Source organism: Pseudophryne corroboree, chromosome 6 (assembly GCF_028390025.1).
Source record: "Pseudophryne corroboree isolate aPseCor3 chromosome 6, aPseCor3.hap2, whole genome shotgun sequence".
Lineage (NCBI taxonomy): Eukaryota > Metazoa > Chordata > Amphibia > Anura > Myobatrachidae > Pseudophryne > Pseudophryne corroboree.
In genome coordinates this window covers 65,746,575-65,771,851 of record NC_086449.1, presented here as the reverse complement: position 1 = coordinate 65,771,851, position 25,277 = coordinate 65,746,575, and the positions used below count along the sequence as shown (strand labels likewise).

The window sequence follows — 25,277 nt, the reverse complement described above, 5'->3', positions numbered from 1 at the left end:
GTGAGTAAGATAAGCGACCCTAGTGGCCGACACAAACACCGGGCCCATCTAGGAGTGGCACTGCAATGTCACGCAGGATGGCCCTTCCAAAAAACCCTCCCCAAACAGCACATGACGCAAAGAAAAAAAGAGGCGCAATGAGGTAGCTGACTGTGTGAGTAAGATAAGCGACCCTAGTGGCCGACACAAACACCGGGCCCATCTAGGAGTGGCACTGCATTGTCACGCAGGATGGCCCTTCCAAAAAACCCTCCCCAAACAGCACATGACGCAAAGAAAAATAAAAGAAAAAAGAGGTGCAAGATGGAATTGTCCTTGGGCCCTCCCACCCACCCTTATGTTGTATAAACAAAACAGGACATGCACACTTTAACCAACCCATCATTTCAGTGACAGGGTCTGCCAAACGACTGTGACTGATATGACGGGTTGGTTTGGACCCCCCCCCCAAAAAGAAGCAATTAATCTCTCCTTGCACAAACTGGCTCTACAGAGGCAAGATGTCCACCTCATCATCATCCTCCGATATATCACCGTGTACATCCCCCTCCTCACAGATTATCAATTCGTCCCCACTGGAATCCACCATCTCAGCTCCCTGTGTACTTTGTGGAGGCAATTGCTGCTGGTCAATGTCTCCGCGGAGGAATTGATTATAATTCATTTTAATGAACATCATCTTCTCCACATTTTCTGGATGTAACCTCGTACGCCGATTGCTGACAAGGTGAGCGGCGGCACTAAACACTCTTTCGGAGTACACACTTGTGGGAGGGCAACTTAGGTAGAATAAAGCCAGTTTGTGCAAGGGCCTCCAAATTGCCTCTTTTTCCTGCCAGTATAAGTATGGACTGTGTGACGTGCCTACTTGGATGCGGTCACTCATATAATCCTCCACCATTCTTTCAATGGTGAGAGAATCATATGCAGTGACAGTAGACGACATGTCCGTAATCGTTGTCAGGTCCTTCAGTCCGGACCAGATGTCAGCATCAGCAGTCGCTCCAGACTGCCCTGCATCACCGCCAGCGGGTGGGCTCGGAATTCTGAGCCTTTTCCTCGCACCCCCAGTTGCGGGAGAATGTGAAGGAGGAGATGTTGACAGGTCGCGTTCCGCTTGACTTGACAATTTTCTCACCAGCAGGTCTTTCAACCCCAGCAGACTTGTGTCTGCCGGAAAGAGAGATCCAAGGTAGGCTTTAAATCTAGGATCGAGCATGGTGGCCAAAATGTAGTGCTCTGATTTCAACAGATTGACCACCCGTGAATCCTTGTTAAGCGAATTAAGGGCTCCATCCACAAGTCCCACATGCCTAGCGGAATCGCTCCGTGTTAGCTCCTCCTTCAATGTCTCCAGCTTCTTCTGCAAAAGCCTGATGAGGGGAATGACCTGACTCAGGCTGGCAGTGTCTGAACTGACTTCACGTGTGGCAAGTTCAAAGGGCATCAGAACCTTGCACAACGTTGAAATCATTCTCCACTGCGCTTGAGACAGGTGCATTCCACCTCCTATATCGTGCTCAATTGTATAGGCTTGAATGGCCTTTTGCTGCTCCTCCAACCTCTGAAGCATATAGAGGGTTGAATTCCACCTCGTTACCACTTCTTGCTTCAGATGATGGCAGGGCAGGTTCAGTAGTTTTTGGTGGTGCTCCAGTCTTCTGTACGTGGTGACTGTACGCCGAAAGTGTCCCGCAATTCTTCTGGCCACCGACAGCATCTCTTGCACGCCCCTGTCTTTTTTTTTTAAATTCTGCACCACCAAATTCAAGGTATGTGCAAAACATGGGACGTGCTGGAATTTGCCCATATTTAATGCACACACAATATTGCTGGCGTTGTCCGATGCCACAAATCCACAGGAGAATCCAATTGGGGTAAGCCATTCCGCGATGATCTTCCTCAGTTGCCGTAAGAGGTTTTCAGCTGTGTGCGTATTCTGGAAACCGGTGATACAAAGCGTAGCCTGCCTAGGAAAGAGTTGGCGTTTGCGAGATGCTGCTACTGGTGCCGCTGCTGCTGTTCTTGCGGCGGGAGTCCATACATCTACCCAGTGGGCTGTCACAGTCATATAGTCCTGACCCTGCCCTGCTCCACTTGTCCACATGTCCGTGGTTAAGTGGACATTGGGTACAGCTGCATTTTTTAGGACACTGGTGACTCTTTTTCTGAGGTCTGTGTACATTTTCGGTATCGCCTGCCTAGAGAAATGGAACCTAGATGGTATTTGGTACCGGGGACACAGTACCTCCAACAAGTCTCTAGTTGGCTCTGCAGTAATGATGGATACCGGAACCACGTTTCTCACCACCCAGGATGCCAAGGCCTCAGTTATCCGCTTTGCAGTAGGATGACTGCTGTGATATTTCATCTTCCTCGCAAAGGACTGTTGGACAGTCAATTGCTTGGTGGAAGTAGTACAAGTGGTCTTACGACTTCCCCTCTGGGATGACCATCGACTCCCAGCAGCAACAACAGCAGCGCCAGCAGCAGCAGGCGTTACACTCTTAGATGCATCGGAGGAATCCCAGGCAGGAGAGGAATCGTCAGAATTGCCAGTGACATGGCCTGCAGGACTATTGGCATTCCTGGGGAAGGAGGAAAATGACACTGAGGGAGTTGGTGGGGTGGTTTGCGTGAGCTTGGTTACAAGAGGAAGGGATTTACTGGTCAGTGGACTGCTTCCGCTGTCACCCAAAGTTTTTGAACTTGTCACTGACTTATTATGAATGCGCTGCAGGTGACGTATAAGGGAGGGTGTTCCGAGGTGGTTAACGTCCTTACCCCTACTTATTACAGCTTGACAAAGGGAACACACGGCTTGACACCTGTTGTCCGCATTTCTGTTGAAATAGTTCCACACCGAAGAGCTGATTTTTTTGGTATTTTCACCAGGCATGTCAACGGCCATATTCCTCCCACGGACAACAGGTGTCTCCCCGGGTGCCTGACTTAAACAAACCACCTCACCATCAGAATCCTCCTGGTCAATTTCCTCCCCAGCGCCAGCAACACCCATATCCTCCTCATCCTGGTGTACTTCAACACTGACATCTTCAATCTGACTATCAGGAACTGGACTGCGGGTGCTCCTTCCAGCACTTGCAGGGGGCGTGCAAATGGTGGAAGGCGCATGCTCTTCACGTCCAGTGTTGGGAAGGTCAGGCATCGCAACCGACACAATTGGACTCTCCTTGTGGATTTGGGATTTCGAAGAACGCACAGTTCTTTGCGGTGCTACTGCTTTTGCCAGCTTGAGTCTTTTCATTTTTCTAGCGAGAGGCTGAGTGCCTCCATCCTCATGTGAAGCTGAACCACTAGCCATGAACATAGGCCAGGGCCTCAGCCGTTCCTTGCCACTCCGTGTGGTAAATGGCATATTGGCAAGTTTACGCTTCTCCTCCGACAATTTTATTTTAGGTTTTGGAGTCCTTTTTTTACTGATATTTGGTGTTTTGGATTTGACATGCTCTGTACTATGACATTGGGCATCGGCCTTGGCAGACGACGTTGCTGGCATTTCATCGTCTCGGCCATGACTAGTGGCAGCAGCTTCAGCACGATGTTAGGCGCCGGGGTCCGCTCGTCGGTGCGGCCCGGCGCCTAGCAACCAGGGACGCCGTGCACGTACAGCCGCCGGCTCCCTGGCAACGCTAGACGCCGGGCGCACGGAGCCGCTCAGACCCTAGCAACGGGGACGCCACGTTCGGGCCGCGTTCCCCGTTGCTGGGTCTTTTCTAATTTGTATAAATGGTGTGCTGGCCGTGCAGCATGCAAGCTGCACGGCATTACTTGTGATTACTCAGTCTGGCTCCTGATTGGGGAGCTCACAGTTATAAGCACCCTTTGGACTTCTCACAGACGCCGGTGATAGCTTCCTGTTTGCCTGTGTCAGTTACAGAGAGTTTCCAGTCCTGGTCAATCCGGTTGTTCCTGTCCTCAGTGATCCTGTACTCGGAAGTTTGTCATCTATTCCTGGAGTCTGACCGAGCACCTTTAACATCCTGTGGTGTTCGTGAGTCGCGGCGTAGCCGTGTGTTGCGGCTTGACCGCTTACTGTTTATTATTTTGTATCTTTGTGTTCTGGAGCTTTTGCGGAGGATTCCGCTCCCCCTGGTCCACTCTGGTATCCAGCGGTGCTGGATAGGAGTGACGGATCAGTGGATCTTTGGTTGTCCTTTTCCCTGGCGGCTAGTCCGCACATACTTCTTTGGTTAAGTTAGTTAGCTTGTAACCCCTGGCCTGGTTGCTTAGTCAGAGGGCCCCTTGTTATCACCCTGTCTCGGATTTCCCTTTGTCTCCCATTAAGACCTGAGGGGGCATCGGGGTTGGGCAGACATAATCCGCCCTTCGAACGCGGCTGCCATGGGCTCAAGCAACCATAGTCTCGCAGGGGATTTCTGATAACACGGGCGAGACAACGGAGTTAGGGCGCCAGGGGTTACTAGGCTCTCCTGCTCCCACAACCAGTATATCTTTCCAGTACTCAGACCTCTGCCATAAGATCTCCTCTGGTCTGGAGTACGGGAATCATAACATTATCACCGGCCAGACTAAAATTTAAAATTAAACAGGAGTTAATTTTTTCCCTTGTTCAGTTGGGAGATTTGTCGGCCTCATGAATCCCACCGGTGTCGGGCCAAATCCTGGCCAGCTTCTAGTTAGCCAGATTCAAGAACTTACTCAGATGGTTCAGGATCTGTCCCTTCGGGTGAGGTCACAGGAAGATCTGTTACGGACTTCCCCAAGGGTCATTCCTGAACCAAAAATGCATCTGCCTGACCGTTTTTCTGGGGATAGAAAACAGTTTTTTAATTTTAAAGAGTCTTGTAAACTTTATTTTCGTTTGAGACCAGTCTCCTCAGGTACGGAGGCTCAGCGGGTTGGAATTATTATTTCTCTGCTACAGGGGGATCCTCAGACCTGGGCTTTTGGTTTAAAGACAGACGATCCGGCTTTATTTTCTGTAGACGCCTTTCTGAAGTCTTTAGGACTGTTATATGACGACCCTGATAGAGAGGCATCCGCCGAGACTCAGTTGCGTGCTCTCAAACAGGGTAGGGATCCCGCAGAGAATTATTGTACGGAGTTTCGCCGTTGGTCGAACGACTGTGGATGGAATGACCCAGCCCTGCGCAGTCAGTTTCGCCTCGGCTTATCTGAGTCTATAAAAGACAGTCTCCTTCAGTATCCCACTCCTGAGACTCTCGATAAACTCATGGAGCTCTCTATTAAGATTGATCGTCGGCTCAGAGAGCGGAGGGCTGAAAAAGGAGCATCTGTCGGGTCAACTCCTTGTGTTTTTTCCATCCCTGTGGACATAGAGGAGCCTATGCAGATAGGTCTCTCCAAACTGTCTTCTGAAGAAAGAACCAGAAGGCAAAATTCTGGTCTTTGTTTATACTGTGGAGGTAAGGGACATTTTGCCCGTAGTTGTCCGAACAAGTCGGGAAACGTCTCGACCAAGTGAATTGTGAGGGGGTTCACTTTGGTCTGCAGCTTATCTCCTCAAATAATTCACTGTTAGTCCCAGCTAAAGTTTCCTTTGGCAGCCTCTGTTCCTCGGTCTCTGTTTTTGTGGACAGTGGAGCTGCAGGGAACTTTATGGATTTAACATGGGCCAAGACCTTAGGTATTCCTCAGTTAGCCTTGGGTAGGTGTATCACCATGCATAGTTTAGATGGGAGTCCCTTGTCCAATGGGGTTATTTCTCTCTGTACACCTCCTGTTCTACTCTCGGTAGGAGCTCTGCATTCTGAAAAAATTGAGTTTTTCCTCACCCATTGCCCAGCAGTTCCAGTGGTTCTGGGTCACCCTTGGCTGGCCTTTCATAATCCCATCATTGATTGGCAGTCGGGGGAGATCTCACAATGGGGTACCATCTGTAATAAAGAATGTATTACGCTTCCCATCAGAATAGCTGCTGCCATTCCCGCACCCATTCCTGTGGAATACCAGGATTTTGTTGATGTTTTTTCCAAGGGCAATGCGGATATTCTGCCTCCCCATAGGCCTTATGATTGTGCTATTGAGCTAATTCCTGGTGCCACTTTGCCTAAGGGAAGGTTATATGCATTGTCCGGACCTGAAACTGTGGCCATGAATGAGTATATTAAAGAAAGCCTAGGGAAAGGATTTATCAGGCCATCTAAATCCCCTTTAAGTGCAGGCTTCTTCTTCGTAGAGAAGAAGGATGGTTCACTCAGACCCTGCATTGACTTTAGAGCCTTGAATAAAATCTCAGTAAAAAATACTTACCCTCTGCCACTGATCTCTGTCCTCTTTGATCAGCTACGTTCGGCTGTGATTTTTTCTAAGATTGACCTGAGAGGAGCATATAACCTTATCAGAATCAAGTCAGGGGATGAGTGGAAAAAGGCATTCAGTACTCAGTCGGGCCACTATGAGTATCTGGTTATGCCATTCGGCCTGTCTAACGCTCCGGCAGTTTTCCAGGATCTCATTAACGATGTGCTCCATGAATTTCTTGGAAAATTCGTTGTAGTCTACTTAGACGATATTTTGATTTATTCTGACTCTGTAGAACAACATGTTACCCAGGTGCGTCAGGTTCTAAAAAAATTACGTGAAAATCACCTATATGCCAAGCTGGAGAAGTGTGAATTTCATGTCACGGAGGTATCCTTTTTAGGATACATTATTTCCCCTCGGAAATTCCGTATGGAACCAAAGAAGCTCCAAGCCATCCTCAGTTGGGCGCAACCCACCAACTTAAAAGCAATTCAGCGCTTTTTAGGGTTTGCGAACTACTATAGAAGATTTATTCACTCTTTCTCTGACCTAGTTGCTCCCATTGTGGCACTGACTAAGAAGGGAGCAGATCCTACCAATTGGTCACGTGAAGCTGAGTTTTCTTTTCAGGCCTTGAAACAAGCCTTTGTCTCAGTCCCTGTCCTCGGACACCCCAACCCAGAATTGCCTTTCATTGTTGAGGTTGATGCCTCAGATGTGGGAGTAGGGGCTATCCTGTCTCAGAAGGATCCGGATTCCCTTGAATTACATCCTTGTGCCTTTATGTCCAGGAAATTCTCTTCTGCTGAATCCAACTACGATGTTGGTAACCGGGAATTGCTGGCTATTAAATGGGCTTTCGAGGAGTGGAGGCATTGGCTTGAGGGAGCGACTCATATCATTTCAGTTTTGACTGATCACAAAAATCTTCAATACATTGAATCAGCTAAACGACTGAATGCCCGGCAGGCTCGTTGGGCTTTATTTTTTACTCGTTTCAAATTCATTATCACCTTCAGGCCAGGTTCCAAGAATACCAAGGCAGATGCCCTGTCACGCAGTTTTCTTCCAGTTCAAGACAACAGTCCTGTTACGCCCATACTTCCGTCTTCAGTCATTCGGGCAGGCCTCACACAGGATTTATTTACCCAGTTAAAGCTGCTTCAACATCAAGCTCCTGGAAATACTCCTGCTGGTCGTCTTTTTGTCCCTGAGTTTTTGAGAGCAACTGTTTTGACGGAGTTTCATGATAGCAAAGTTGCCGGGCATCCGGGAATCGCTAAGACTTTGGAATTAGTCTCCCGCTCAGTATGGTGGCCTGGTCTTTCCAAAGACATTAAGGAGTTTGTTTTTTTCGTGTCAGGTTTGTGCACAGCATAAAGTTCCCCGTTCTTTGCCTATCGGTCAGCTTATGCCCTTGAATGTTCCTCTTAGGCCATGGTCTCATATCTCCATGGATTTTGTGGTGGACCTCCCTCTGTCAGCCGGATGCCGAGTCATATGGGTGGTAGTGGACCGTTTTAGCAAAATGGCCCATTTCATTGCTCTTCCCCGATTGCCATCTGCCCAGGGATTGGCAGTCTTGTTCCTCCGCCATGTTTTCAGACTCCATGGGTTACCCACTGATATTGTTTCTGATCGGGGTCCACAATTCATTGCACAGTTTTGGAAATCTTTTTGTGTCTCATTGAAGATGAAATTATCTTTAACGTCAGGCTACCATCCCCAATCCAACGGGCAGACTGAGCGAGTTAATCAATCACTAAAACAATATTTGCGTTTGTACTCGGCCAAACTCCAAAATGACTGGTCTGAGTTTCTTCCATTGGCAGAGTTCGCTTACAATAATGCCTGTCATTCCTCCACCAATGTGTCTCCATTTTTTGCAGTTTTTGGTTTTCACCCCAGAGCTAATTCCTTTTTTCAACATTCCTCTGTCTCCTCACTGACCTTGACCTCTCATCTTAGGCTCATTTGGAGAAAAGTGCACCTGGCTCTCAGAAAAGCGGCATTTCAGGAAAAGAGATTTTCTGACAGGCTCCGGCGGCCGTGCACTTTTAAAGTAGGAGATAGGGTATGGTTGTCGACTCGCAACATTAAACTTCGACAAACCTCAGCCAGATTGGGTCCTAAATTTATTGGACCATTTCACATTATCAAAAAAGTCAATCCAGTTGCCTTCCGGTTACGTTTACCAAAAACTTTACGGATCGGAAATACTTTCCATTGCTCATTGCTGAAACCATATGTTTCGTCCAGTAGATTTCCTCATAAGATATCTCAGGGGAGATCACCAATAGATGTACAGGGTCAGCAGGAGTTCTTGGTGGAGAAGGTTCTCGATTCCAAGTTGTCCCGGGGTCGGCTTTATTTTTTGGTGCATTGGAGAGGTTATGGTCCAGAAGAAAGGTCTTGGGTCCTGGATAAGGATCTCCATGCCCCGAGGCTCAAGAGGGCATTTTTTCGAGAATTTCCTCGGAAACCTGGCTTTAGGGGTTCCTTGACCCCTCCTCAAGGGGGGGGTACTATTAGGCGCCGGGGTCCGCTCGTCGGTGCGGCCCGGCGCCTAGCAACCAGGGACGCCGTGCACGTACAGCCGCCGGCTCCCTGGCAATGCTAGACGCCGGGCGCACGGAGCCGCTCAGACCCTAGCAACGGGGACGCCACGTTCGGGCCGCGTTCCCCATTGCTGGGTCTTTTCTAATTTGTATAAATGGTGTGCTGGCCGTGCAGCATGCAAGCTGCACGGCATTACTTGTGATTACTCAGTCTGGCTCCTGATTGGGGAGCTCACAGTTATAAGCACCCTTTGGACTTCTCACAGACGCCGGTGATAGCTTCCTGTTTGCCTGTGTCAGTTACAGAGAGTTTCCAGTCCTGCTCAATCCGGTTGTTCCTGTCCTCAGTGATCCTGTACTCGGAAGTTTGTCATCTATTCCTGGAGTCTGACCGAGCACCTTTAACATCCTGTGGTGTTCGTGAGTCGCGGCGTAGCCGTGTGTTGCGGCTTGACCGCTTACTGTTTATTATTTTGTATCTTTGTGTTCTGGAGCTTTTGCGGTGGATTCCGCTCCCCCTGGTCCACTCTGGTATCCAGCGGTGCTGGATAGGAGTGACGGATCAGTGGATCTTTGGTTGTCCTTTTCCCTGGCGGCTAGTCCGCACATACTTCTTTGGTTAAGTTAGTTAGCTTGTAACCCCTGGCCTGGTTGCTTAGTCAGAGGGCCCCTTGTTATCACCCTGTCTCGGATTTCCCTTTGTCTCCCATTAAGACCTGAGGGGGCATCGGGGTTGGGCAGACATAATCCGCCCTTCGAACGCGGCTGCCATGGGCTCAAGCAACCATAGTCTCGCAGGGGATTTCTGATAACACGGGCGAGACAACGGAGTTAGGGCGCCAGGGGTTACTAGGCTCCCCTGCTCCCACAACCAGTATATCTTTCCAGTACTCAGACCTCTGCCATAAGATCTCCTCTGGTCTGGAGTACGGGAATCATAACACACGAGGTGGAAGTGGATCTTGATCTTTCCCTAATTTTGGAACCTCAACATTTTTGTTCTCCATATTTTAATAGGCACAACTAAAAGGCACCTCAGGTAAACAATAGAGATGGATGGATACTAGTATACAATTATGGATGGACTGCCGAGTGCCGACACAGAGGTAGCTACAGCCGTGGACTACCGTACTGTGTCTGCTGCTAATATAGACTGGTTGATAAAGAGATGTAGTATGTATGTATAAAGAAGAAAGAAAAAAAAACCACGGGTAGGTGGTATACAATTATGGACGGACTGCCGAGTGCCGACACAGAGGTAGCTACAGCCGTGGACTACCGTACTGTACTGTGTCTGCTGCTAATATAGACTGGATGATAATGAGATGTAGTATGTATGTATAAAGAAGAAAGAAAAAAAAAACACGGGTAGGTGGTATACAATTATGGACGGACTGCCGAGTGCCGACCCAGAGGTAGCTACAGCCGTGGACTACCGTACTGTACTGTGTCTGCTGCTAATATAGACTGGTTGATAATGAGATGTAGTATGTATGTATAAAGAAGAAAGAAAAAAAAACCACGGGTAGGTGGTATACAATTATGGACGGACTGCCGATTGCCGACACAGAGGTAGCTACAGCCGTGGACTACCGTACTGTGTCTGCTGCTAATATAGACTGGTTGATAAAGAGATGTAGTATGTATGTATAAAGAAGAAAGAAAAAAAAAACACGGGTAGGTGGTATACAATTATGGACGGACTGCCGAGTGCCGACACAGAGGTAGCTACAGCCGTGGACTACCGTACTGTGTCTGCTGCTAATATAGACTGGTTGATAAAGAGATGTAGTATGTATGTATAAAGAAGAAAGAAAAAAAAACCACGGGTAGGTGGTATACAATTATGGACGGACTGCCGAGTGCCGACACAGAGGTAGCTACAGCCGTGGACTACCGTACTGTGTCTGCTGCTAATATAGACTGGTTGATAAAGAGATGTAGTATGTATGTATAAAGAAGAAAGAAAAAAAAACCACGGGTAGGTGGTATACAATTGTGGATGGACTGCCGAGTGCCGACACAGAGGTAGCTACAGCCGTGGACTACCGTACTGTACTGTGTCTGCTGCTAATATAGACTGGATAATAATGAGATGTAGTATGTATGTATAAAGAAGAAAGAAAAAAAAACCACGGGTAGGTGGTATACAATTATGGACGGACTGCCGAGTGCCGACACAGAGGTAGCTACAGCCGTGGACTACCGTACTGTACTGTGTATGCTGCTAATATAGACTGGTTGATAATGAGATGTAGTATGAATGTATAAAGAAGAAAGAAAAAAAAACCACGGGTAGGTGGTATACAATTATGGACGGACTGCCGAGTGCCGACACAGAGGTAGCTACAGCCGTGGACTACCGTACTGTACTGTGTCTGCTGCTAATATAGACTGGATGATGATAATGAGATGTAGTATGTATAAAGAAGAAAGAAAAAAAAACCACGGGTAGGTGGTATACAATTATGGATGGACTGCCGAGTGCCGACACAGAGGTAGCTACAGCCGTGAACTACCGTACTGTGTCTGCTGCGACTGGATGATAAATAATGATATAAAAAATATATATATATCACTACTGCAGCCGGACAGGTATATATTATATAATGACGGACCTGCTGGACACTGTCTGTCAGCAGAATGAGTTTTTTATAGAATTAAAAAAAAAACACCACACAAGTCACACGACGAGTTTTTAACTTTTTCAGGCAATCACAATATAGTATACTAACTATACTGGTGGTCAGTGTGGTCAGGTCACTGGTCAGTCACACTGGCAGTGGCACTCCTGCAGCAAAAGTGTGCACTGTTTAATTTTAATAATATGTACTCCTGGCTCCTGCTATAACCTATAACTGCTCCCCAGTCTCCCCCACAATTATAAGCTGTGTGAGCACAGTCAGATATATACATAGATGATGCAGCACACTGGGCTGAGCACACAGATATGGTATGTGACTGAGTCACTGTGTATCGTTTTTTTCAGGCAGAGAACGGATTATATTAAATAAAACTGCACTGTCTGGTGGTCACTGTGGTCAGTGGTCAGTCACTAGTAAACTCTGCACTCTCTACAGTACTCCTAAGCTCCAATAAATCAAGTGTCTCTGTCTCAAATCAATCTCACTCTCTCTCTTCTAATCTAAATGGAGAGGACGCCAGCCACGTCCTCTCCCTATCAATCTCAATGCACGTGTGAAAATGGCGGCGACGCGAGGCTCCTTATATAGAATCCGAATCTCGCGATAGAGTCCGAGCCTCGCGAGAATCCGACAGCGTCATGATGACGTTCGGGCGCGATCGGGTTAACCGAGCAAGGCGGGAAGATCCGAGTCGCTCGGACCCGTGAAAAAAAACATGAAGTTCGGGCGGGTTCGGATTCAGAGGAACCGAACCCGCTCATCTCTACCACACACCCATATCAGTAGGTACACCCCCACCTTCTTCATCCCAACATTGCACCTGTTGCTTAAAAATTATCCCATCTTCTGGCTGCAGTGTGCTACTCCATGCTCACTGCTCCTACCTCCAAAGCAGAGGATACAGGGTCAGACTTATGTGTAAGAGTTGTGGAGGGATGAGAAGCTGATAGAGGGTGGGACATGAACTTTTACATATGCACCTGACCATTGGTAGCCTGCTACACTTTAGATCCTCTCCGGACTCCAAACGGGGGCTCTGTAACAAATATGGCAAAGACAGGAAGGGCAATGGAGGAGGTTGCTCTATTCATGGCATGCACCTGGAGGTGACCACCTCTATTGTCTCTAGTAGTTCCTTCACATTTACCCTGAGATGATCACGTTTTCCACATTCCCATGGTGTGTGCAGAGATAATGGCAGCATCCTGGTGCATCAGCTGACAGTAGGTGTTACAGGATCAGTAGCATGTGTTACCCATCTATGGTCAGTGTGGCTGGTGAGAAATGTATTATATGCCCATACCGAGGTCAGAGTATGGGGATTATACAATTTTTATAAAAACATTAATAGACCATATGGTGTATATTAAGTATTGTTATTAGCTGCATAATGTAGAGGCCTCTGTGCTGCACATGTAACTGGAATTGGAGATAAAGCAATTTGACAATATAGAATTTTTTTTAAAGAATAGTAAAAGACTAGATCATAAATGTTAGTGTAAATATATATACATCATGTTCCTTATACAATATAACATTATTACTGTACAAGTAGATCTACACAAGTAATCTTTAAGCTTTTAAATGTGATCTTTTCTTTCTTACAGGATAAAATACTGGACAAAAATGGAGCAGGATTCCCACTAAGAATAAGAGACATAATGGAAAGGGAAACTGTTCTCTGATCAAGCCAACTAAAGATTTCATTTCTTTATAAAATTCTGAGGGATTCACAAAAAAACTATTTTCATTTTCTTGGTAGGAGAAACCTTGAAAATAGTAGTTTGACAAAACCAATTTACTAAACCATCAATCCTGATGGCTAACTACCTGTTTGTTGGAGGTGCTCCTGGAATTATGTAGTTAGTACATGACTTTCTGATGTGTGTGGTGAACCGCAGAACTCTGGGAGAGATAAAATTCCTTTGTTTGGAGCACTCTTTTGTGTATATATGTAAAATGGTATATTTATTTTCAATTAAAAATTAGCTATTAATAAATCAAATTAAAAAAAATACTAATTTGTTGGGCTATATAATTTAAATACAAGTGTCAATATTTCCCCTTTGAATTAAATATTTGAAGTGGTATTCGTCCTTGTGGCAAAAATATTGGGCGAGATCAATCCATCATACTGGACAAAAATGGAGCAGGATTCGCACTAATTATAACTTGCTAACAATATCGCACAGTGACGTTATGCCGCGTCCGGGCCTTGCATGCAAATTTGCTGCCTGGCCAGGTGACAGTGAGCCTCATTAATGAGGCGTGGGGTTGCTCATCATTCATCGTTTACTGCGTACACACTGGGCAATATAGTAAAATATATCGCTCAGGAAGGGTCAAAATAAACAACATAATTTACTATATCGACTAGTGTGTACAGGCCTTCAGTTTTAATCTACTTTTAGTTTGAAGAAAGGTTCTAGAAATGTAGGTTTAGTGTTTTGATGTAGCTAAGGACAAAGTGTGTAGTGCAAAAATCAGGACTACTTGCCACAATTTGACAATATAAATGTGAAATATTACCTGTCAAAGTCACAGGTTCCCAAACACGTTCCTCAAGTGGACACTTACTGCCAATCTATGCCTACTTTTTCCCATTCGCTTCCTGGCTTTGGGACAGCAGACATACTCTGCTATTCTGTCTACTGATAAAGACATCTGGAAACTTGTACAGACCTCTGTAAGCTCTGGCAGCAGGGTGCAAAGAACATGGACCACTGTAGACTTTAGCAATCTGCTGCTGCATACCATTGTCTGTTATTCCAGGCAATCTTTAGCACATGTGACCTCTGACAATGGATGTATAATGTACCATCTTCTGATAACTTACCAGGACATGTGACTTCTGACCTCCGAGTGCATATCTCCTGTGCAGTAATGTTTTGTGGGTTTCCTGAAAGGTGGCACTTGCAGGTTGGGACTGGCCTGTCTCCGCAGCAGGTATCAATATGAAGTAGCATTGTTCTTTTACAACATTGTTTATTTAGTAACATATTTTCAACTGACTATCTGTACAATCTTTGTAATTATTGTATTTTGCAAAGTGTATAATTTTTAACAGCATTAACTTGAGTGAAGCTGCCCTGCATGGTCACTGTGTGCAATTGTCTGTTATCTGTAAATGCATTAAAAATCCACAAACTCTTATTTATACAGATAGGGGTCAATTCTATTCGGCAACTAAAGAATAGCGCCGGGAATTAGCTCCCGACGCTATTCAATTCTGCTACTAGTTGCCCGCAATTGTCGGGAATTCTTCTCTCATCCCCGGGGGATGAGAGAAGAAACCCGACAAAAGTCCTGCCTCGCGGCCGGCGCGAGGCTGATTCTGTCGGGAATCAGCCTCGCGCCGGGTAGTTAAGTCGGAGAATGCCCGTTCTCCCGGCAAAACTACCTGTTAAGTCGGCGAGAACGGGACATCGCCGACTTAACTTTAGCTGAATTGAATAGCGTCGGGAGCTAATTCCCGGCGCTATTCTTTAGTTGCCGAATAGAATTGACCCCATAGAGGAAGTTATACAAATTGGTGCTGTGGTAAAGGGTTGAAAAACTGTCATATTGGTGAAAAGTTATATGACATTGACCAGGCTTACCCGTTTACACTACACTGAGACCTGGGTCCTTCCCAGGACCAACCCTGCGAGCTAACCAGGTTGGATTCCCGAGTCACATGACCCATGTTAACCCTTTCTTACTGAGCCACTCCCGGGTTATCACAGCAATAACCAAAGTTTTTAGTGCCAGTGGAATAGGGGTATTATAGTGTGTATCCAGCTTAACGGGCTAAGAATTATTGGGTATACAATGCAAATTATTGCACCACTTGCCCCAGCTCCATTCATTTATTTGTATAACTTTTTCATACCTATTTGTCAGTTTCCTTACTGCATTTTACAGTATGTTCTAATAGTTTACTGATATCATTTAACATGGATGAATTTCCTTTTATGAAAATGAGAAAATATTTTTTAAACCAATGCACTACACCAAGACAACTGCTATTATCTCTCCTGTGTGTTGTATACCAGTGTATTAGGTGTCAGTAGTACCACCCCTTATACCATGATAGTGACAAATTATATTCACAAATAAATAATAACTTCAGGCTGTTTAGGGAGTTTCATTATACAAATTGTTTATTACATTGCACTGGTACATACGATCAGCTACAGATGTTTCTCCTCCCCGGTCTGTAACAAGACTGGTTTATATAAAACACTTCTCACATTCAAAAAAAATACACATAACCTTACTTGTAACCATATTGCAGTGATACAAGGTAACTTACTTATGAAACACAGGCTACATTCAGGCCCTCAGAGTTACTACTCATGTGATTAATACACGTTATATTTCTAGTAAAACACTTGATGCATTCAGTGGCTGATTCAGATGTGTAAGGAATTACACAGCCGCAGGGAAGTGGATGTGCAATTCTGTACAAATAACACTGAAACACAGCAGGAGTCATCTGTAAGAGATAGACACCTCCTGCATGCATCTGCAAGATCCAAGTGCTGTATCTGAGGTGATGTATCGAGATTCAATATAGAAAAATGTAAGTTTATGCACCTTGGGACTAAGAACAATCAGGCAGCCTATAAATTAAATGGGAAAATTGTAGGTGAGACAGTAGTGGAAAGAGATTTGAGGGTGCTCATTGATAATAGACTTAGTAGCCGATCCTAATGTCAAAGTGCAGCAACAAAAGCAAATAAGGTATTAGGGGGTCAATTCAATTCAGTGACAGTTTGTCTTCAAATTCCTGACTATACAAACTCCCGTGCATCACGGGAATTTAATTGTCAGGAATGTAATTTTTAGTCGGCAATTCAATTCAGAGAGAGATATTGTAATTAGTCTGACTTAAATATGATTGTCGGGAATTTGCAAACTCACGGGAATTCAATTGTCAGGAATGTGTTTGTTTGTTTTTTTTAGTCTGAAATTCACTTCAGGGAGGGATATTGTATTTAGTCTGACTTAAATATGCAAGTTGGGGGAAGGGACAGGGAGGAGACTTATTTTCCCTCCTTTTACTCACAGGAATGTAATGTTAAGGCAAGACTTTGGAGTAGAAGCCACAACCATTTTGGTACTGACATGATAGGAATGGTAGCAGCAGTGGGAAGCAGTAAATTGTTATTTGGAAGTGTTGAAAAACATTAATCATCGCTTTATAATGTGACTTAATTGTTGTTGGCACCAGTAGGGTAAGCTTGCTGGCACTGTGACAGCCAAAGGCAGGGAATCTCTAATAATCACACTTACTTAGATTGGTTTAGGGCGGCTTGCTTGGCATCATCAATATGGAAGTGTAATGGTTGAAGATCTTGGGCAATCGACTTTAGCCATGTTTTCTTTAGCGTATCACTTACTATTTTCCATTCCTCAGGAATGTGTTACAGTATTTAGGCACTAGTATGGTATTCTTTTAGGCTCCATTCTGCAGACATGTCCAAACCACTTTAAACTAGAGATGAGCGGGTTCGTTTATTACTCAGATTAACTCGGTTCTCAAAACAGCATCTTATTGGCTCACGGATGTCACATGTTTTGTATAGCCAATAGAAAAAATCCGGATAAAACCGAACTGGCGTTAATTCTGGCGTTAAATCCGAACCTCCTCATCTGTACTTTAAACGCTGTCTTTTAATATAGGATTCAACTGTGGGTTGGTCTTTGAATAGTTTTCGGATGTTTTAATTTCTCCGTTGTTAGGCCGTTTTTAAGTATTGCCATTATTCTGAACCATAAAGTAAATTTATTCTAACTGATATGTTGAATACCCTAATTTTTGTGCCAATGGTAATTTCCTTTTGGTCCCCGAGGCCTTTTTCCAGAGTTGCAAAGGCAGCTGTGGCACTCGTGATGTCACTTGTAGCAGCTATCTGTTGACCGTTCATAGTTGAACCCAGGTATTTAAAGGTATCCACTTGTTCGGCGGTAGTATGCAGGGGAGGGTGTGTACAGTGAGAAGTAGTGAAGTGTGTGCATTGAGAGGGTGCAGGGTAGCTGCAGTTGTGTTTGCGGGGAGGGGTATGCAGAGTAATAGGTAGTGTACCGTGTGTGGGGAAGGGAGTGTTGGGGGGATGTTTTCATGTGATCGGCGGTCAGGAGACGGACAATCACATGACCTCCCCCTACATCCCGCACCTTCACTATCCCGGCGGGCCGCATGCCAACCAACAGTGACTATTCCCATTCCTGGGTGTCCGTGACACCCATAGAGTGGGAATAGAAGCCGTGGTGAGCGCAGGGCACCACCGAGCCCTCAGCGCAGTGAGCCCTCAAGGTTCCGCTGCTGGTATGCTTACCACCTGTCAGCCATTCCGCACCCGAGTGTTGGTTGAGAGGTAGGCATGCACAGGTCAAATGTGGATATTTCACTATGCAAATGGGTATGTACCCAACTCCAAATTACTTCTAAAGTTGCAAAAATACTGACCTGCAGTACATTTCTCCATGCATATGTGTTTGCCCTTTTCACTTTGGGAATTGCCCCTGTGCAAATGTCTTATGTTCTCATATAGTTAATATTCAGGGGTCAATGTACACTAAGAGTAGGTTACTAATATGGTAGCATGAACTGTCGATCAACCGATTGTCCAGCCTAGTTTACTAGGTGCAGGGTAGTGGGGTGCAGGGTAGTGGCTGTAGTATAGTGTTTGTGGGGATGGGGGTGCAAGATAGTGTGTGCAGGGAGGGGGGTGCAGTGCAGGGTAGTGACGGATTATGCAGGGAAGGGAGTGAAGTAGTGTATTGGGTGAGAGGTAAGGGGGGTACACATAGAGATCAGTACTTAAATTCTAAGCAATCTGCCTAGATTGCTTAGAAGTTAAGCAAGGATCTCTCCATGTGTACCCCACAGCGATAGCAATGCGCAGCCCCGCGCTTCACTATCCCTGGTGCTAGATTGAGCCTGCATGCTGGCTCAATCTAGCACATCACTCATTTCACCGCTGGGTGACATGAGCGACTCCCCCCTCCTCACTCAGTACACATCTCTGGGGAAATCTCCCTGTGTGTATGGGGCTATAGTGTACTGTAGGTGGGGCCGGGAGTAGAGATTAGCAGCAGTACTGTAGTGTGTGCAGGGTGAGCGGTGTAGAGTAGCAGCAGTAGAAAAGTGTTTTTTTATTTTATTTAGTAGTGTAGTGCAGTGGTTTTCCAAACTTTTTTGTATCGCCACCTGAGTATCAGAATTTTTTTCACAGCACCGCAAGTCCAAAAGTTTATTTAAAAATTCTGAAAATAATATTAAATTAAGTAAAATGTTTTTCGAAGGCTAAATTCAGTTTCAGAACGGATTGAATAGTGCCAGTAGGGGGCTCTTGCAGCTAGTCAATTTAACGCTCCGTAAATCAGAGAATGCCGGTTCTCGCAACTTAAACCTGCTGTTTTGTAGGGAAAACCAGCATTCTCTGACATAACTGCCCTGCTGCAATGTTGTTTGCGGTGCACTGCGGCACAAAACACATCGCTGTCCTAGTTGGGTAATTATGTACTATACGATAAGATTTGATCGGTGTCCTCTTAAAACTCCAATCAGGTGCATGCAGTCCTTCCCCCTTCAGATGAAATCCTCTACTGCAGCAAGATTATTAGTTGAAACAACTAAGAAGGGAGAGGGAAAAACCATTTGTAAAACTAGCCAGTGGGAATATAAATGTGCTGGATTGAAAAATGAGACCTATTTACACTATTTCTAATAGCTTAGTATTAAATTCAAAACAAAAATTGGTCAACTGTCACCCCTTGGGGGATGAGAGAAAAAAAGGGAGAGTTTAAGTCTAAAATTGTCGGGAATTTGAACTCTCTCCCCACCCGCGAGTTCATTGAATTGGTCTGACCATTATAACCTATAGGGAGAACAAATTGTCAGGAATTGTATATACATCGCCGACTAAACAGTCACATTGGCGACAATTGAATAGGTGGGAATTCCAATTGTCAACAAAACTAAAGTAAACTAGTGGAATTGGCAACTAGACATTGAATCGAATTGACCCCTAGGATGCATAAAACGGGGAATTGAGACAAGTGATGTGAGTGTAATCCTGCCACTGTACAAATCATTGGTACGGCCACACCTTGAATATTGTGTACAGTTCTGGGCGCCGCACTATATAAAAAAAATATTGTAACTAGAAAGGGTTCAGAGGTTGAGCCACTAAACTGAGCAAGGGGTTAGAGGCACTGGACTGTGAGGAAAGGCTAACTGGTTTAGATATGTTTAGACTTGAAAAGAGGCCTCTAAGAGTAGACATTATTAATATTTCTAAGTATATAAAGGGACAATACAAGGATCTATCAGATGATTTGTTTATCAAAAAGGCTCTACATAGTACACGAGGGCACTCTCTGAGGTTGGAGGAGAGAAAGTTTCAAACCGAACGTAGAAAATGGTTCTAAGGGCAGTAAGGGCAGTAAACATTTGGAATACTCTGCCAGAGAAGGTAGTAATGGCAGACTCATTTAATATGTTTAAAAATGGATTAGAGAAATTCCTAGATGAACAAAATATCCAAGGATATAGCATTTATAGGAAGAGAATGTTAGAAAAAGCATGAATTATAGCTCTTATTTTGATCTATAAACATAATTTAATCTGGGTCATTATAGTTAACAAGTTATATACTGATTAGTGTAAGAATTATAATACAGGTTGAACTCGATGGACATTTTGTATTTTTTTAACCTAATCTACTATGTTACTATATTACTATGACAATTGCAATCAGTGGTCAAGACTCACAATGTTTGCAGACCATGGTCAGTCTACATAATCTGAAGCTTCCTCAGACTGGCCGTAGGATACGGAAATCCAGGTCCATGAAGTCTGCATCCAAAGAAGCAGACCCTAAACTACAGCATTGTAAAACATCGCCTTTGCTGCCCCATAAATTCCACAGCATGTCATCCTGCTGTGGTGCAAGGGGGCTGCGAGCTATATCACAAGACCCAGTCTGCACATACATAGAAATGGTCTTGTGCCTGTGCAGACCCCCAAACATCAGATTTGTCTATAAACCATAGAGTTTATGTACAAAGCTGAATTAGGTCCTCAGAGCATTTATATGTTTCCTAATCTGATGTCTAACAAGACTTGACTTACATAGAAAACATTAGCTGCATTCAGAACATGTAAATGGTTTCTCTCCTGTGTGACTCCTCTGATGTCTAACAAGATGTGACTTCTGGGAAAACATTTTTTTGCATTCAGTACATGTAAATGGTTTCTCTCCTGTGTGACTCCTCTGATGTATAACAAGAGATGACTTTCGGGAAAAACATATCTCGCATTCAGAACATTTAAATGGATTCTCTCCTGTGTGAATCCTCTGATGTATATCAAGAGATGACTTTCGGGAAAAACATTTGCTGCATTCAGAACATGTAAATGGTTTCTCTCCTGTGTGACTCATCTGATGTTTCACAAGATGTGACTTGCAGAGAAAACATTGGCTGCATTCTGAACATGTAAATGGTTTCTCTCCTGTGTGACTCCTCTGATGTCTAACAAGAATTGACTTCTGGGAAAACATTTTTTTGCATTCAGTACATGTAAATGGTTTCTCTCCTGTGTGACTCCTCTGATGTATAACAAGAGATGACTTTCGGGAAAAACATATCTCGCATTCAGTACATGTAAATGGTTTATCTCCTGTATGACTCCTCTGATGTATAACAAGAGATGACTTTCGGGAAAAACATTTGCTGCATTCAGAACATGTAAATGGTTTCTCTCCTGTGTGACTCATCTGATGTTTCACAAGATGTGACTTGCAGAGAAAACATTGGCTGCATTCTGAACATGTAAATGGTTTCTCTCCTGTGTGACTCCTCTGATGTATAACAAGAGATGGCTTTCGGGAAAAACATATGTCGCATTCAGAACATTTAAATGGTTTCTCTACTGTATGAATCCTCTGATGTATAACAAGAGATGACTTTCGGGATAAACACTTTATGCATACAGAACATGTAAATGGTTTCTCTCCTGTATGACTCCTTTGATGTGTGAGAAGATGTGATTTACATGTAAAGCTTATGTCACACTCAGAGCACAGATGTGGTTTCTCTCCTGTGAGACTCATCATGTATTAGATAATAAACAAATTAGCGGCATAAGGTTTTTGCTTATCAGAAAATTAAAATGGTTTTTGTAAATTCTCCAAAGGTATGAGAAGAAATGATGCCTGTAGTTGTCTTGATCATCGATCAATGTCCCTTTCCACAATGTACTGTAATATTCTTAGTGGAAATCGTGCATATTTGTCCTGTAAGAAAAGTTTATATTAAAAAGCATATTGGTTACTGGGGTAATTCTACTTTTACAGTAATAGGTTTTTTGCACTTGGACCATGTTTATATCGACTAACAAACATGGGAACTGATTCAGCTTCAGTTGCAGTTATGTTAAATTAGCAAAACTACAACTGCTTGTGAGCGCATGCTGGGGGCTGCCTAGAACAGGGCAAGGACGCCCAGTATGCTAATGGCCATCAGCGATGTGATCACATATCAGAAATGATCCATACTGAATAGGCCTATGATCCAGTCATTTACCATTGTTTTTATATTTGTGTATTTTGCCAAATTGCTATATCCTCATTTCCAGTCAGATGACGCACAGAGTAATGTGGAGGAGTCTATGGTGGAGCTTTCACATAGATACTTCATTATAAATACTTACCAGATATAAAGAATTATATGTATCTTTAAAGGAGCTGCCACGTAGATACCCCTTTCTATATACTAACCTGATGTACAGAGTAATTTCTAAGATACTATGATGGAGCTGCCACATAGATCCCTTAATATATACTAACCTGATGCACAGAGTAATATGTAAGATACTATGATGGAGCTGCCACCTAGATACCCCTTTATATATACTAACCTGATGCACAGAGTAATATGTAAGATACTATGAAGGAGCTGCCACTTAGATACCCCTTTATATTTACTAACCTGATGCAGAGGGTAATATGTAAGATACTACACATGCAGACAGCAAGCCAGACACAGAAAAGCAGAGGCAGAACCAGAAATGTGTCCCCTTTAAATGACTATATGTGGAAAGCTGAACAAATTACTGAAAAAACAGGCTTATGTCTGAAAGAGGTTGACCCAGGAATTTCCCTTGTCTATATTGTAGTGTAAGAGGGTGTTTGTGAGCAAAAACCCGGATTGGGCCCGGGTTTAAAATCCCTGGTCTGACAATGCAAAATCTTGGGTCATATGTCAAAAAGGTGCATAAATGAATAGTTAATACAAAATATAGAATATAAAGATAACAATAATATATCCTTTTACATATAATTAAATTATTAAACTATTTCACCATATTTACATTTAAACGTTTTAATTTTAGAAAACAAGACAATATCTACAAATGTTTTTCATGTATCAGTATATACTTATGTATAATATATTTAACTTACTCTGAATTTTCTTCCTCTGTGTCTCTCTTACTGATTCATCCTCCCAGCTCTCCAACCAGTAACTCATCCAGCAGCTCCTCCATCAGCTATCAGTGGCCTGATACATCCTATTTATAGTCACTTCTCCCCATCTCTCCCCAGTAGTTCCCAGGATGGGCAGAAGGAATCCTTACACTGAGAGGTGACATGTAAATTAGGGTCTCATAACATTAGTATATAGTCATTGAGCACATCAGCTTCTCCTGCCCAGCTCCCTGTCTTGTAAATGAGGTGTAAATATTCCTATGGTTACTGACTACAATGGTAAATGTTAATTACACCCTGGCAGGGTAACACCTAGCATTCTAATTAGATCACAGCAGCCTCTGGCCTCCTGTTATGTCACCAAAGGAACCTTTTGTTTTGGAGTCACCTATTGTCCAGGCAGAGTATCAGCAGAAAGAGCTGTTCTACATATCAGCAGGAATGTAACAATGATTCAGTACAAAACTCTTTCATAAAGAAGCAAACAATTATATTTGTACAGACTAATGTTTGTACAGCTATGATATAATTTTGTTTCTCATGATCTAAAAGACATTCTGATATAAATGATGATGAAAAGATAGAGAATATCGGAACCTCAAGGTACAGCCTGCAACTGTATACACTGGATCCAACCCAGTAACTGTATTGTTAACAAATAGGGTGTGGATATATCACATGGTGCACCTTTGTATATATATATATATATATATATATATATATATATATATATATATATAGTCCCGCAATGGTGTGGCACTCGGCTTTGATGAATAAGCAATAAACCAGTCAGGTCTTACAACCTTTGGTAAAAAAACATAAGAACTTTTTGCTGGACACAACTATGTTCTTGAATGAACTTATTACTATGCGGGAGATTCCTGAAGGGGCATGGATGATCTGTGCAGATGTTGTAAGCTTATATACAGTGATACCACAGGAGGCATGCTTACAAATGGTTAAAGAGTTTTTGGTTACCAGTGGTGTATATGCTGAGCATTTTGTGGAATTTTGTATTAGTTTATTGGAATTTGTTTTGAAAAAAAATTATTTTTTATTTGATAATAAGTATTACATTCAATTGAGCGGATGCTCAATGGGTTCTGCTGTTGCTCTGATGATAGCTAATATTTTTATGTTTAACATAGAACAGAAAATCTTTTTCTCTAATCCAGATTTTTAATCTAACATTATATTGTACAAACGATTTATAGATGATTTATTTATTGTTTGGAGTGGTACTGAGACATCTTTCATGGAATTAATAGAAATTAATAATAACAGTCATTGTCCCATTAAATTTACCATCAGAATGAGCCAAGAAAAAATTGATTTTCTTGATGTGGATATTAAGATTGAGGCTCAAAAATTTGTGACATCAGTACACACAAAATTAACTGATCGTAACACACTCCTTCAATACACTAGTTGTCATCCGCCTAGTTTAAAGAAATCACTACCTTATTCACAGATGCTGAGAATTAGGAGAATTAATTCTGACAGTGACTTAGCTAGAACACAGATGGAGTCTTTAATTGAGAAACTTGTCATAAGAGGTTATCATAGACAAGATTTGATGAAAACTAGGGACCGAGTAATGACAATTGAAAGAATGCTATTATTAGAAAAATCGGAGACAAAAAAGAATGAGAAGACACGATTCCCGGTAATTAATCGATTTAATACTCAATCTAAAAATGTCAATGCGGTAATTAAAAAGCATTGGCATGTTATTAAAACGGACCGTCAATTGCCCTTTCAGAATATGAATCCCATGCCATGTTTTACAAGAGGTCGTAATTTAAGAGATCTGTTGGTGCACGCCGACATCAGTGCCATTAACAAGGATAAACCATCACATTTTTTGTCTAATAAAAGCTTAGGCTGTTTTAAATGTGGTTGTACCACCTGTGGTTATCTGATTCCTGGTGATACCTTTTGTCACCCTCATACAGGAAAAGAGTATCGTATTAGACATCATTTAACCTGCAATTCAACCTATGTGGTGTATCAGATTATCTGTCCCTGTGGTCTTTCCTATATAGGTAAGACCCAGGGCAGATTTAAAGATCGCATGTCGGCGCACCGATCGGCCATTAGAGGGGCTTTGGTCAGTAAGAGCAAATCTGACCAACCTGTAGCTCAGCATTTTGCCGAATTTAACCACAGCGTTGCTAGTATTAAATACAGGATGATCGATTTTGTTAAGAAGCCTCTAAGGGGTGGCGATCGTAATCGATTATTGCTGCAACGTGAGACAGAATGGATTTACCGTCTGGGAGTATTATCACCCAGAGGGCTAAATGAATATCTGAGCTTTAGTTGCTTTTAGAAACTACTCC

The 25,277-nt window shown here is 43.5% G+C and overlaps 1 protein-coding gene across 1 annotated transcript in view; it reads right to left on the bottom strand.

The window, feature by feature from the left end:
• Nucleotides 1-21,561, bottom strand: part of LOC134934284 (oocyte zinc finger protein XlCOF7.1-like) — a 28,600-nt gene extending 7,039 nt beyond the window's left edge. Inside the window, exon 1 of the mRNA XM_063929751.1 lies at nucleotides 20,693-21,561. Coding sequence (XP_063785821.1) covers nucleotides 20,693-21,561 — 869 coding nt within the window. The remainder of the gene's footprint in view (nucleotides 1-20,692) is intronic.
• Between the last annotated feature and the right edge of the window lie 3,716 nt (nucleotides 21,562-25,277).